This window comes from Medicago sativa, chromosome 1 (genome assembly GCF_051527215.1).
Source record: "Medicago sativa cultivar Bolivia chromosome 1, Bolivia_mono, whole genome shotgun sequence".
NCBI lineage: Eukaryota > Viridiplantae > Streptophyta > Magnoliopsida > Fabales > Fabaceae > Medicago > Medicago sativa.
In genome coordinates this window covers 2,688,039-2,703,021 of record NC_140749.1, presented here as the reverse complement: position 1 = coordinate 2,703,021, position 14,983 = coordinate 2,688,039, and the positions used below count along the sequence as shown (strand labels likewise).

General features: G+C 31.1%; 2 protein-coding genes and 1 long non-coding RNA gene across 8 annotated transcripts; 1 reads left to right on the top strand and 2 right to left on the bottom strand.

Moving 5' to 3' along the window:
- Positions 1–382: 382 nt before the first annotated feature.
- On the bottom strand, positions 383–1,098 carry LOC146951713 (uncharacterized). The gene is made up of 2 exons (XR_015030791.1): positions 1,018–1,098; positions 383–854 (listed from the first exon to the last, which is right to left on the bottom strand). It is a non-coding gene; the product is annotated as an uncharacterized LOC146951713 (long non-coding RNA).
- A 1,200-nt stretch (positions 1,099–2,298) lies between these two features.
- On the bottom strand, positions 2,299–5,841 carry LOC146951712 (uncharacterized). 6 transcript variants are annotated; one of them, XR_015032108.1, is made up of 6 exons: positions 5,557–5,841; positions 5,323–5,438; positions 4,773–4,888; positions 3,519–4,317; positions 3,050–3,088; positions 2,299–2,669 (listed from the first exon to the last, which is right to left on the bottom strand). XR_015032108.1 is itself a non-coding variant. In XM_085754370.1 (5 exons), exons 2-5 carry the CDS (start codon positions 5,341–5,343, stop codon positions 2,501–2,503), a joined length of 345 nt encoding a protein of 114 aa, XP_085610496.1. In that variant the 5' UTR covers positions 5,344–5,438; positions 5,557–5,841; the 3' UTR covers positions 2,299–2,500. The 6 variants fall into 6 exon arrangements, 2 of the variants coding, with proteins under 2 accessions (XP_085610496.1, XP_085610489.1); XR_015032117.1 differs by having other exon boundaries at positions 4,773–5,141; positions 5,557–5,831; XR_015032119.1 differs by having other exon boundaries at positions 4,773–4,859; positions 5,557–5,831.
- Positions 5,842–8,658: 2,817 nt separating this feature from the next.
- LOC146951711 (GDSL esterase/lipase EXL2-like) lies at positions 8,659–13,578 on the top strand. Its single transcript, XM_085754351.1, has 5 exons — positions 8,659–9,002; positions 10,858–10,988; positions 11,117–11,350; positions 11,713–11,968; positions 13,220–13,578. The coding sequence occupies exons 1-5, from the start codon at positions 8,717–8,719 to the stop codon at positions 13,408–13,410; spliced, it is 1,098 nt and encodes a 365-aa protein (XP_085610477.1). The 5' UTR covers positions 8,659–8,716; the 3' UTR covers positions 13,411–13,578.
- The last annotated feature ends 1,405 nt before the right edge of the window (positions 13,579–14,983 follow it).

The following is a 14,983-nucleotide window of genomic DNA, read 5'->3' as shown; positions in this document are numbered from 1 at the left end:
TTCACAACTCTCCTATATAATAATTAAACATAAGCCATGTTGTGTTGCCAATGCTTGAAAATGTAGAAGCCATTTTGTCTTGCATAATGACTTGAGTATTGAAAAAACTGTACTCTTGTAGTCCCTTTTCTGTATAGGCAGAAGTGACTAAAAGAGTTAGCTATTAACTTTGCAGAGTCATGAGGATCTTGCTAGGACACTTTAGGTAAATAAGAGTGACATTTGTTTCTGTGTGTGTGTATGTATGTATATATACTAGTGTGTGACCCGTGCGTCTGCGCACGGGCAAAATTATCTTCGGACAACGCAAGTCAGAATAACATGCAATTTTACCACGATGCTCGACAATGTGCATTCGCATCTCAATTTTGGATGAAGCATGTTCCAATAAATACATAATATAAAATACATTCATAAATATTCAAAGTAATTACTATTGAAATTAATCATTAAGAAAGAAAAAAAAATACTATGGAGCTTCAAAGCTTTCAACAAAAGCGAATATTATATCAGGAACATCAAATTCACAACACTAAGACTTTATTACTAACTACAGCTAAAACATTTCCAATATTAAACACTTTTAAAAACTTCTTCATGCATAACATTTTTAATACTACCCACTTTATGACTATGTGTCTATGACCAATACATTCACATGGCACACAATCTTCATCAACACTTATACGAATATGAGACTGAAAATCAATAAGAGTGTATTCTTCCGGTACAACCCCACCATAAAAAAAAATATGAAGCTACATCCGAATTTCATATGGTCCTTCGTATCCTTCATAAGAAGGATAAAAAAACCAAGAGCTTGTTGATCTTTGGTGAGAATGCATTTTTCATCTCTACAAAAGTAAACAAAATATGAGTTCTAGATTCATAAAACACAACTTATATTCTCTATTAACATCTTCAAATTCTAAACTTAAATTATTCCTTCTGGAATTTACAATTGGATAAAAAATAATTGAGAAAAGTATACATGAACAATTTGATCAAGAACAATACCTTTAAATTTGACGAAGAAGCCATTGGAGAGCATGCAAAGACACATATAGAAGATTATTTTAGGATGGGGATAAATTGGTATAAATATAAATAATATAATAATTATTACTCAATCCAGTATTAATTTATTGAATAAATACGTGGATGGAGTTAATTTAGAATACAACATTTTTTTTTTGGTGGTGTCCAAGGTTCGAACCCTGGACTTTGCATATATTATGCATTGTCCTTACCAACTGAGCTAAGCTCACGGGGACTTAGAATACAACATATAATACATTACGATAATGCATAATAACATAATTACGTAAATAAATACCCAAAGATTATTTAATTACTTATTTAAAAACGAAGGTACCTAGTGATAACAAAGATTTTAGAAGGAATAATTTATGTTCCAGAATCAAGACAATAAGATTTTCCAATTCTAAATTAGGAGTAAACAAATTAATTTTTCCAAAACTAACAAAAAGTAATCATCCAAGCAAAGCCTAGTAATGGAAAAATGAACAACATAATTACTCACTCCTATATAAAGATTTTCCAATTCTTCAAAATTAAAATCAACAATAAGTATCAAAATCAAGACAAGTAGGGTGATGCAAAGAAGAAAAGATTTAGACATTTTAAATTTATGGATAAATTTTGAGAGAGTGACATGAAAATTACAATTAAATGTGGAAATATATATAGAGTAGATTTTGTAAAGTGTCCGTTATTGTTATTGTTACCGTTGTGACACTATTCATGACCGTTGTTAAAACATTCGAATAATTTTAAAATTCCGTACAATTACTGTTTTATACCGCTGGTGACGGTTTGTTGCGTACACTGTTCATGACCGTTATAAAATGATGTAGAATATCCTAAAAATTTGCACTTTAATTGTACATTATCATCCCATAATATCAAATAAATATTAAATACCTAATTATTATATATATAGTTTTCCCCTAATGCCTAATTATCCTAATTACTTTTAAAGATTTTCCACGGTACAAATTATTCTATATAGTTTTTCTTTTAGGGGAATTATTATATATAGTTAACATATACACAACCAGCAGCATACATAAAAACTCAAAGAGGTGTAAACTCTTTCTCGCCCCAAAGTATAAAATGCAATTAGTATCTTTAGCATCAGAAATTTTACAATAAAGTTTTGACATTTCTTAAACTAATATATCAAGGCATATCCAACCAGAATCAATTTCTCTAGAGTTAGATGAATCAAACCAGTATCAGGCAGCCACAACTTTAAGCTACAATTCCAAAGTAGTCTAAGCTTGAAGAGGAATGTAGAAATAATATGAGTAAAACATTGTTTATTGTATCCACAAAATGATAGAAGCAATATGAAGCAACCCATATAGAATTCTACATGTTAGTAATTTTCTATATGTTGCTTCATACATCGCTTGGATAGAGAATCAAAGCTAACATGTCCACATAGTGAAAATACAGGAAGATAGTAATTTTTCTCCTATAAATGAACCAAATACACCTTGCTAGAAAATTTTCTGCTATAGTAAATAATATACATGTCTACATAGGGAAGACACACGTCTACTATATTTATTTTCCTCTTGTGTATATACAAGTTTGAGTCTACTCTCCTCAACCTTGAAGCAAAATAAATTGGAAAATGGTACCTGTAATAGAGAAAAGATATCAAAACATTAAGGGATTTTAATTGAGACAAACAAAACATAATTTTCAATACATAAGAGCAAACTTTATGAAGCATAACCTTCAAACAAAACCACAATAGAGGCCAAAGAAAAATGTAAAAGAATGTCCAACCTTCATCTACAATCAGTGAAAATAGCAGACACTTCTAAAGAACCAAATCATTATGAGTGAAAGATGAAAGCAAAATGGAAATGGTCTCAAAGCTTTACTAAAATGTAGAAAAACAAAGGAGAAACCTTGAATGGTTGATAAATTTTCAAAAGGAACGACACATATATAAAACCCCCAAAAACAAAAAACAAATCGACACAACACTTCCAGTTCTTCATACTATCCATACCTTGAACTTTGCAATGCCGTTCCTATATCAAACCCGATACTACAAAATGAGTGAAATAAACACAATCAATGTCTAAAATCATACAAAAGATATAACATTTGTTAGCCAAAGATGAAATGAAGAAAAGAACGCAAAGAAGGTGGAGAGATAAGGAAAGCAAAACAAAAATCCAAATATATTAAAGGGAACGTGGAAGCAGCCGAAGCTTAAAGACAGTGTTCTATGTTCATACTCATAAAGAAGCCAAGTCTGGCCAGAAGGGAATATTTAATATACATCAATAATTTCCTATTGATGAAAGTAACCTCAGTTCAGATAACTACTAAGACTAAGATATACTGATATACTACAATGTACCAATAGTGATTATCATCTTGTGAACTAACACTGATTAAGCAAGGAAAAGTAACATTGAGGTACAAAGAATTAGCAGAACACTCTTGTCACATAAGTCATAACCATATATCACCTGATTCAAATGCAATTTTTATGGCCAAATTCTGAAATAGTAGGTTCTTCTCAATGCAGAACTAATACAGCAATTCAACGGTCAAACAGAGAAAGTGAAACAAAAAGTTGAGTGTAATTTGCCATGTTTTTCCAGTACTGAGAGTGATGGAAAGAAAACATCTATCCAGCCTTAACCTTCAAGACATTTACTCTTTTTTGTCAAAAACCAAACCCTGGCCGTGTAATTCCATATAAAAGATCAACTTAGTAAATGCAAAAGAGATAAGGTTCTTAGCCAAAATATAACAGAATGTAAGAGGGAGCTGGTAAATCTGTAACAAAACATGCATCAGGTCACACTACCAATCTCGTCATAATTACTGCAAGAAAAAGAAGAAATATTGTGAAAGTGTGAAGAGTATTGTTATTGATTGATATATACTGCAAAAGTCATACACATACCCACTAAAATGAAGTTAAGTCAATAACTAAATATTTTGTCCCTCCTAAGACTGGAGGTTTTGAGTTAACATACTCATCTTACTACAATATCATTGGTAATAGATGATAAATGCTAATATACATGATATCTTAGTAGGTAAATCCATACCAAAATAGTAAAGTTGTCTTCTAGAAAGGAAAAGGAAATTAAATTTTTTAAGATAGGAACCACCTTTTAAGCATAAGGGCAAGACTTACACTTCCACCACCTTCAAATTCAATTTTTTACTTGTTGGAGCTTCATGGCTAGATACTTGTGTTGGCGTCCTAATGATCACAAAATTCCTTGAAAGGTTTCTCCAAATAGCTTTTCCATACTTTTTCAGACCCAATAGAAAATAACATGTCAATGAATTTTCGTCGTAATAATCAAAAATTTAATTAACCCCTCATCAACTTAAATAAATATCATATATGCACTTTTTGTTTCATAATTTTGAGTTAACTAATAAATACCATATCAAAATGTAAAAGACCACAACACCATTAGGAAATACCTAACTCTCAATAACTACGTATAAACATGATTTCACTTCACTAATCCGAGATTCCAAACATGCACTAATATCAGTTTTAAAAACTGATTTACATTTCAAATAACCAAACAGGGAAATCTTCATATATTGTTTCACACACACACACACACACACACACACACACACACACACACACACACACACACACACACACACACACACACACACGCACAAATGAATTAATCAAAAAGAAAAACAATAAGCAATAATTGAATATAAGTGATTAGCTTCCATACCTATGTTTCTCTTCGGTCCATGGCACACCTTTCTTCTTTTCCTGATCAGGAGATCTACCAAAAGAGCCTCTCTTTGCAGTAATTCCTCTAAAACCATTATAAACAGCAGAACTCACCTAATATAAAGTAAAGGGTAAAGCAGTCATACTATAACCAGGAATTAGAACTAAACCAGCTCCTATATTACAAACATCAACTTCCAATTTCTTATATGATTCATCACATTAACAACACTCTTTCCATGTATCATTTCAGATGCTTTATGGCATGATATGAGCAACACATGTTGAAAAACATTTTCTTCTAACTCTTACCAAAAACATATGATGCTAAACACCAAATTTTACTCATAGGCATTTTATCAAATACCTACATTGCATTCTATTCCCATTATGGAGAAGATAGAAATTTATGAGAATTGATATGGTTGTGGTTTCCAAAGAATAAGGAATGGCAAATGGAAGAACAAAGCAAAAAGAACACAAAATAAAAAACAGCGGTAAAAAAATAGGAAGATGGAGCAATTGAATAAAAGTTAACTCATCCTAACCTTAATTCTCCATGAGTCCATCTTGGAATGGTTTACTACCACAACAACAGAATGCAGAGAAATGGGACGATGAAGGAAAACACACACACAACGCGAGCTTAAATACAATCTGAAAGCTACACACATGAACAACCCGACAAAACTGCAATCAATACAAATAGACAAAACCATACAGGACGATTCAAAATTTTAACCCCACCAGGATGAAATAATCGCACCCTATTGCATGATTACCGAAAAATGCGTCGATTCAGAATCCTTTTTAACTGCCTGCAAATAGTGTGAATTTATCGGGAAGCTGCAATAACACATACAATTATGGTCCACCACGACTGTATGGATGTACACTGACACAAAAATCTCCATGGACCCGCAAGAGAAGAAATGGATTTCACGAAAACGACAACAGGAGCTTGAAATTTGGACGCGAACGATGTGGGGAAACCCTTGCAAAAGGGTCGATCTACAGGATCCTTGGTAGAACAGTGAAGCCTTCCTTGTAAGATTTATTGATATATATATATATATATATATATATATATATATATATATATATATATATATATATATATATATATATATATATATATATATATTTTGTGAGAAACGTTTCGCATATACATGTGAGTAAGCATGTATGATCAGGTATTGTATAATTTGTATCCTAAAATGTAAGAATTGCTCTATAGTTAGATTCATAAATTGTCAAACAAGATGGTAGTTTTTGAGAAAATCTTCCCTTTCCAATGTAGGTGATTTATTTGGAATGAATGATATTTTAATTAATTAAGAAAGATTTTGTTGTTTCCCTAAAAAAAAAATGATTTAGTTGGTGTGAAAAATAATGGGCTTCAAAGGTCGATCCGAAAATCAATTTCTTTCATTTTTCTTTTAGGCAAAATTACACTTTTAATCCCTTAACTTAATTTCAGGTAACAGTTTGGTCCTTTATCTTTTTTTCATTTCAATTTGGTCCTTTTTGTCCATTTTCATATACATTTTTAAGCTTCAAATTTAATATTCTTATGCAAACATAGACAAGGATCATAAATTTGAAGACTGAAAGACCATAAGAAAATAAAATCATGAATTTTAAGCTTAAAAATTCATATGTAAATGGATCAAAAGGACAAAATTGAAATGAAAAAAAGATAAAGGATTAAATTGTTACCTAAAATAAAGTTAAGGGAGTAAAAGTGTAATTTTGCCTTTCTTTTATACATGTTGTGAGTGCTCATGTATCCCCCAAAAGGGTCCAAAACAAGTCTTAAAAGAAAAGAATTGGCCTTTAAGTGTGGAATTTACCAACACCCATTTCTTGTGAGTGCTCATTTAGTCATATGAGGAAACGTAAAAAGAAAAAAAAAAAACATTAATATGGATGGTGTGTGAATAGGATGGAATCAAGTGATATCAAAGTGTTAAATTGTTAGGTTCAAGTGTGAGTGATTAATCTCATATCGATTATAAATATGTTCAATGTTTGATAATGTAACACATTTCCAATGCCTTAACAATCAAGATAGAGATGTGGTGTCCCGATTTCTTGGCCGTCTTCGACCAATAGCTCATTGTTGTGTGTGACACTCCCCAAAAAATATAAATTAAAACACTCACAATGCTAGAATATATCATAGGAAACTCAAAAACTAAAGAAAAACCAAGGTCGTTGTCTAATAATAATTTTATAACACAGAGACTTATCTTAAGCACCCCCACAAATTCAATAACAAATATCTGAACTATATCTAACAATACTCCAAGGCAAAAGTATATATAAAATAGAAAAGAAGAAATTTAGATATAAAGTTATAGTATTTTCGATTTGTATGTGTATCATTTAGCGAAGAACTTGAGTGTGTGTGTAGCATTGACCTCCCTCTTCCTTGACCATATTAAACAAAATGAGAGTTGTTTTAGGATGTTTAAATCAATTTCAACAAATTTCTTTAAGAAATAACCTCATTTTCAAAATTTGTGAATAATATACGTAAAAGAGTTTTGTCTCATATGTGAGTTCAGTTGTAACCAAAAAAAATATGTGAGTTCAGTTAGCTTTACTCAAACTAATTGCAGTCCAATGTAAATTCCAAGAGTCTAGACAAAAATGAATAATTTTTTTTGCATTATACTGCTACTTTTTTTTATGAACATTTCCATCTATATATAAACATAAAATTTTGACCACATAAATAATTAGAATTAGAAAGACTAGCATACAAAAGAGAACCCAAAATATAGTAATAAATTCCATCAAAAAAACAGATCAACTTTAAGTAACGCAAGCCAAAAATATCCAATGGATATGCAATAAATCAATCTCTACATCTTTTTATGATATCCACATTATATTCAATTTGATGGACACGTTACAACTAGCCAACTGTACCGATTATGGCTAACAACTTGCAACTAATTGCACCAACCATCTTTATGATTAGAAGATTAGTCAACACAAACTTTATGATCAGAAAAGGTGAATTCATGAGTCATTAATGGAGTATGTTTTTTTAAGAAGAAAAATAAGATTTTATTAAAACACAGGAAGAACATCTTAGAGCATAAGAAATGCTAAAAAGATGTCCAATGTATGCCTGCCTGCTGCACCGTGACTCTTTTTGACCACACGCAACGGTGGCTAGAGTGGAGAATATGGTGTCGTTGAGAAGTTGAAGACGCTGAACAAGGTTGAAAAAGACAAAATAAAATCCAGTTACACACTAAATATATATTTAAGCTTAAAAAGAATTTTAAAAAGACCTTTTTTCAAAAAAAAAATTATTAGTAAGTTTCTATATATTTAAAGTGTCCCTGATTATTGAGTCACTTGATATCAACAACATCTTAACTCTGGAGACTAATTAATCTCTCAAGCTTACTGATTAGACCCATTTAAAATGTTGACCCCTATACCAACAAATGTTTTATATATACATCAAACATAAATCTAACTTTTGACTAAATGATTAAGAGACTCAAATATCCATTGCGTCATGCCACACCATGTTGGTTTCATATTATATTCGTATATAACCTTAATTAACAAAAATATTAGGGAACTAAATTGGATGCTTAATTAACAAAAAAAAGGGGTCCGATAACTAAACCCTAATTTACGACTAGTAAGTAGTAACACTTATAAATTAAATGTGACACTAGTCCATGCTAGACCTTGCGAGAAAATAGTGATTTGACGTGGTCATTTAAAACCTGAAGACATTATAGTTTTGCATTATATCTTGCAATAAATGAGCTAAACAAAATGGATACTTGTCGATTTAGCATTTGTTATGGTCTAAGATACAAATAAAATAAGATTATATCTTTTGATTACTTATGCTTCTCATATTTAGAAAAGGAAGAAGCAGAACTTAAGCAAATTGTACAGCAGCATATGCTAGTATATATTATGGTTCCTTTAATGAATTCCCTTTCTTTTTTTCTCCATTTCATAATAATATTACTTGTTGCATGTAAAACAAAGGGTATAGTCCAACTTCCACCAAATGTTTCAGTTCCAGCAGTGTTGGTGTTTGGAGATTCTATCGTGGATACAGGTAACAATAACAACAATTTGAGAACAACAGCTCGTTGCAATTTTCCACCTTATGGGAAAGATTTTAAAGGAGGGATTCCAACTGGAAGATTTAGCAATGGAAAAGTTCCCTCAGACTTCATAGGTACTACATAGATCTCTCTTTTTCTACCTACTAGACAAGTAGTATTTCAAATAGAATCACATAAATGACTGATATATATATATATATATATATATATATATATATATATATATATATATATATATATATATATATATATATATATATATATAAAAGACAAAAGGGAAATAAATGCTTCTGAGTGAAGCTGTATAAGTGCTCATTTTTTACTAACTTTTAAATGGACCATCTTAGAGTATTCTAAACATAGGGATTCAAAATGGAATCATTATGACATCTAGGTCATAATTGAATCGGTTTAATCGGTCTTTCAACCGAATCACGGATAAATAAACTAAAAAGTAAAAGTGTATTAGAAAAGTAAAAATAAAAAATGCAATAAATAAAAACTGGTTGAATCAATTGCCGTTATTTAGTTAGGGTATTTTTAACAAGTGCCCTAAGGGCATTGTTTAAGGAACCCACAAAAGGAAAATATGTCTTGAAAATATAAGTCATACTCGTACAATTTCCAATGCAAAAGTTGCTACTTTTATATGCTTAAACAATGTCCTTAGGCACTTGTTAACATTTTCCATTTAGTTATTGTCCTGATGACAATATATACTTAAATAAACACGAGTTTAGTTCAGTTGATAGAAACAATGCATAATATATATAAGGTTTGCTATTCAAACCACAACAACCATAAAAAAGACCGCATACAAGATAAAGAATGTGGTTATCTAGGTTTTCAAACCTGATATTCCATATAAAACATAATCAAACTACTAGGTTGCAACAGCCACAATCAAGATTAAGTCATTAGGTAAACTGACAAATTTCTTGTTTCAACGAGTTAAACCGTCGATTCACTTTAGTTTCTAAAATATTGCCACCTCACCTCAAGGCTAAAGCCCGTCCTTTTGTATTTACACTCACTAAATCTATATCTCTTAAGTTCATGTCTATAGTTCTACACAGTCTAAGTTGAATCTCCAAGGCGCTATATTGTGATTGCCTCGTGCCTTATGGACACTCAGGGCTACTCAGTTGTTGAGTCTAGCTAGTTACTACTCCCTCCGTCCCGGAATAACTGACCTATTTTCTAAAAAAAAGTGTCCCAAAATAACTGACCCATTTCAATTTTCAATACAACTTTCATCATTCCCAATACAATATAACACTAAATAATAGTACTACTTTTATCATTCCCAATACAATATATTCCACTTTCCCCTTTATTTATACATTTTTCTTAATATGTGTGAAAAACAAAATTGTGTCAATTAAATTGGGACGGAGGTAGTATATTTTTTTGATAATTTTTTTTATTTGACTATTGATCTAGCGATCACTCATTGTAAAATAAATACATACATGGGAGAGGAAGAAATGCAGTGATTCCAATTCAAACCCAAGATTCCATAGAAATTATCATCATACAAAATAACTAGATTGTAACAACGAAGACAATCAATGAATCTATATTTATTATTTTTTTTTTGAGAAAACTCAATAAATCTATCTATGTAGTACATTTTTGAACAGGGTAATCAGTAAAGGATCATTCAATTATAATTTTTATATATATTTTGTGTCTATTTCATTTTTGTAAATAATTACAATTTTTAATGTATAAAAATATTTTTGAAAAACTTTGCGCTACATGATACAAGTAAGAATAGATGGTTTTTGCCCCACCCATCATCCTCATTGCCATCCCTAAATCCGTTTATATACTTGTTTGTGATGATATATTGAAACTCTAGACCCTTAAAGCACTAGTTAATAAATAAATAAAAAGTTTTGTATTTGCTTAATTAATAAGTATATACATGCGACTATATAACCTACTTTTTTGTATTGTGGTCAGTTGAAGAATTAGGCATTAAAGAATTTCTACCAGCATACTTGGATCCAAATCTCCAGCCCAGTGATTTACCTACTGGTGTGTGCTTTGCATCTGGTGGTGCTGGATTTGATCCTTTGACATCTCAAACTGCGGTACACATATTTTAAACCCCTAATATCTTTTTAGAAGTTACCATTAAAAACTTACTTAACTTGTTCATTTTTTTTTTCTTTTCTAATTTGTTATAACTTTACTTTATAATTATTGTAATCATAATCAGTCAGCAATATCATTATCTGGCCAACTAGATTTGTTCAAAGAATACATAGGAAAATTAAGAGGACTTGTTGGAGAAGACAAAACAAACTTCATCTTGGCAAATAGTCTTTTCCTTGTGGTATTGGGCAGTAATGATATCTCCAACACATATTTCTTGTCTCGCATTAGACAATTCCAGTATGATTTTCCTGATTATGCTGATCTTATGGTCAATTCAGCTTCTAATTTCTTAAAGGTATTGCTAATAATTAACAAGTTGCAAATATCTTGGGAGTAAAAAACGCTAGCAATAAGCTCTCTAACACGATTTTTCAACACACATTCATTTAAATTGGTTGAAATTTAAATTGATATCCTCTGAATCATATAGGTTTCACATAAATTTAGTGCGACCAATTTGAATTTCAACCGATTAAAATATATGTATTGAAAATAGCGTGTTTACGAGCATGTTGCAAGCGTACTTCTTTTAAAGTAGATATATCAAGTCTCAACACAAAAACTGGCAAGTCACTTTTATAGTTATAAAATGGTCAAATATTACCTTACCAAGTATTTTTTATTTTTTTTGGTTCCACCTCTCAATACAAATGAAAGGAAATATATGAGCTAGGTGCAAGGAGGATTGGAGTATTCAATGCACCACCAATTGGGTGTTTGCCATTTCAGAGAACAGCTGCTGGAGGAATAGAAAGAAGAATTGTAGTTGAATACAATGAAGCAGTAGAATTATACAACAGCAAATTGTCAAAGGGGTTAGCTTCCTTTAACCAGAATTATCCAAACAGCAGGATTGTTTACATTGATGTCTATAACCCTCTGCTTGACATCATTGTAAACTCTAATAAATATGGTAATTACAACTTTTGTTGGATTATTTGAACAAGGTCACTTGGGTATTTGAACTAGTCGGTGTTATTGAGTGTGGACGTCTCCACTACTTAAAAACATCTTAACTTTTTTTATTCACACCACCTATTTTTTAATTTTCAACCCTCATTCAAGTTTAAATGAGACTCCCTCATTTTTTTAAGAATTTAAATTAGCCCACCCAAATTAATTAGCATCAGAGAAAATTGAACCTAAACTTTAAGGAGAAGCATACTCTTAGGTTTCAAATCAATACCACCAGACTAACCTAAGTGGGTTTCATATTCAAAATATTTGAATCAAACTCTACAATTTATAAACACATTAGTGGTGCTTACTCTAAAAAATAAACACCTATATGAAACTTCTTTAATTTTCAACACTTTTCCTCAAGTCATTTAAACTTAAATATTATTTGACCCATTTGTAAATGAGGTAATAGTCATTTTAGTCCCTGAATGTGTAATGAATAGTCACAATAATTCCTCAAAGTATAAAAATTTCAAAGTAATCCCTAATTGTGCAACTCATTAGTTAAAATGCTTCATTAATATTGTCATTTTAGTCCTTCAATATGCATACTTATTGTCATATCAATCATTATAAATACTTATTTATTGTCATATTAATCCTTATATGAAAAGAGTTATTGTTTTTTTTACAAGTGAAAAGAGTTATTGTTAACATTGAGAGATTATTTTAGCACTAAAGATTATTTTGATTAACAAAGTGCACAATCAAGAACTGTTTTAAAAGTTTAATATATTAAAAGACTATTGTGACTACTCATTACAACTTTAGTTTCAGGGGCCAAAATGACTAATATTCCATTTGTAAATTGGATAGTAGATTCTCTTTGTTTTTTTTTACCTCTTTTAAGCTTTTTCTCAAAGGGACATGGTCGTAAGTCTATATGTATTTTTTTAGTTGTATAGTCTCAAGGTCTAATTCAAATTCTACTTTTTATTTTTTGGCTAGTTAGTGGGACATAACTCTGATACTAATGGATTATTGCACATGCCTAATTAAAATGTAGGAACATAGTGCACTAATGAGTGTTCATAAGTGTGAAGGTCGGTGACCTAAAAGTTGGAACCAAAAGACTCAAATTCTACACCTTTATAAACATTTTTAGTTTTTTTATTCATCCTCACTTGTATGGAAACTTATTTTTGTACTATACTAGTGTTTTTTTTTTTTTTGTTGATAATTTTAGCGAAATTGTAATTTACAGGATATAAAGTGGAAGATAAAGGGTGTTGTGGCACGGGCATAATTGAGGTTGTGTTGTTATGCAACCATTTGTCTTCTACGTGTCCAAATGATATGGAGTTTGTCTTTTGGGATAGTTTTCATCCAACTGAAAGTGTTTACAAAAGGCTCATAGCTCCTATTATCCAAAAATACGTCAACGATTTCATGTGACCCGTTTTGTTTTTTGTATACACATGCATGCTGTCTTGTGAGAGGCAATTTGGGATTAGTTAATTTGTAAACTTTGCTCTAAGACCAAATAATCAAGCAATCAATTATGTATAGACATGGCATGATTCCATGTAAGCATTAAGTTTAAATTATTAAACATTAGTATTAGCTATGTCTCGTAAGCTTAGCAAAATCACTTTTCATGAGTTGGATGAAAACAAAGAAACCATAAAAGATGACGATGATTTGATAAATGAAAAAAGATATTCAATGAGTGACTTTGCTCATTATAAAGTTCACTACTACCATTTATAAGTTCACTACCATTCATAACATTATTAGGAGATGATGAAGTACGAAAGTAAGGGACTAAGGGTTAGCAAACGCTAAACTTAAATTGAAAAGATATAAGTTTACAAGCGACAAACTTATGAAAATAGGGTTCTGGAATCCACCAAAAATCGAGAAAACTCTCTAAAATATTATTGAATGAATAAAAATTATCTATTAGGCTACAATTGTTAAACTTAAATAGGGAAATAACAGAATCCTAATGGGTCAAAAATAACAAATAAAAACTAAACATTACTAAAATTGAGCTAAAATAAAAATACTACTCCCTCCGTCCCTATATGTAAGCACCCTTTGCCTCTAATAAAAGGGTGCTTAGATATAGGGACGGAGATAGTATAAAAAATACTATGGAAACCCTCATATACCAATCTCCTCCACCTCTGAAGAACTCGACCCTGAGTTCTTATTTTGATAAAGAGTTACTCATGCATGTTAACTCCTCTAATGAACAAGATAATATCCACCCGGATCCCATTGGTTGAACTGTGAGGGTCCCTTTTTGTAGACAAAGCAGCCACTAAGCAAGGTACCAACAATTGCTTCTGCAAATGGATGACTTGCCTTGCTCTCAATGCATGACACCCAGTAAATCAATGTCATCCGAAAGAGATTGAAATTTTTTTGACCGCTGATTCATCCTTTCCTATGGTAACAATTTTGTCGAAAGCAATGACCTTAATTTTTGCTAGAGTTTCAAGAGAATGACCTCCTGTCAATGTCTTCTCATCAACTTCATAGTCACCATCTATAACAACATCATCAATAGATATAATCTCTCCTGCTTTAATTAATAAAATTGTGTTTACTTTCACCTCATCCGTTTGATAGCTACATTCTGCTTTCGCTTCGATTTGCACAGGGATGTTAGCTTTTTTCTTGTGTTCTTTGTCTTCATCAAGTTTAGCCTTTGATGCTTTTTGATCATTTTCAATAGATTTAGCTGAATTGGCCTGTTCTCGTAAAATATGCAGCTTCTTCCAGTGATTCGACATTATCTCGTAAAAATCAGTTTTCTTCACCTTTGAAGAACTCGAATCCTCAATAATTCGATTGTTTCCATCATGAACCCTAATTGTTCCATATCTCTTGTTTTGATTTTTTTTTATATTTGTGATATCGTCCATCTTAGTTGTCAACGCAACGCCGCTGTTGATGTTGTCAACGTCACCATCTGATATGACAGAGTTTTGATCATCGTGGCTAAACCGTCAAAATCTGC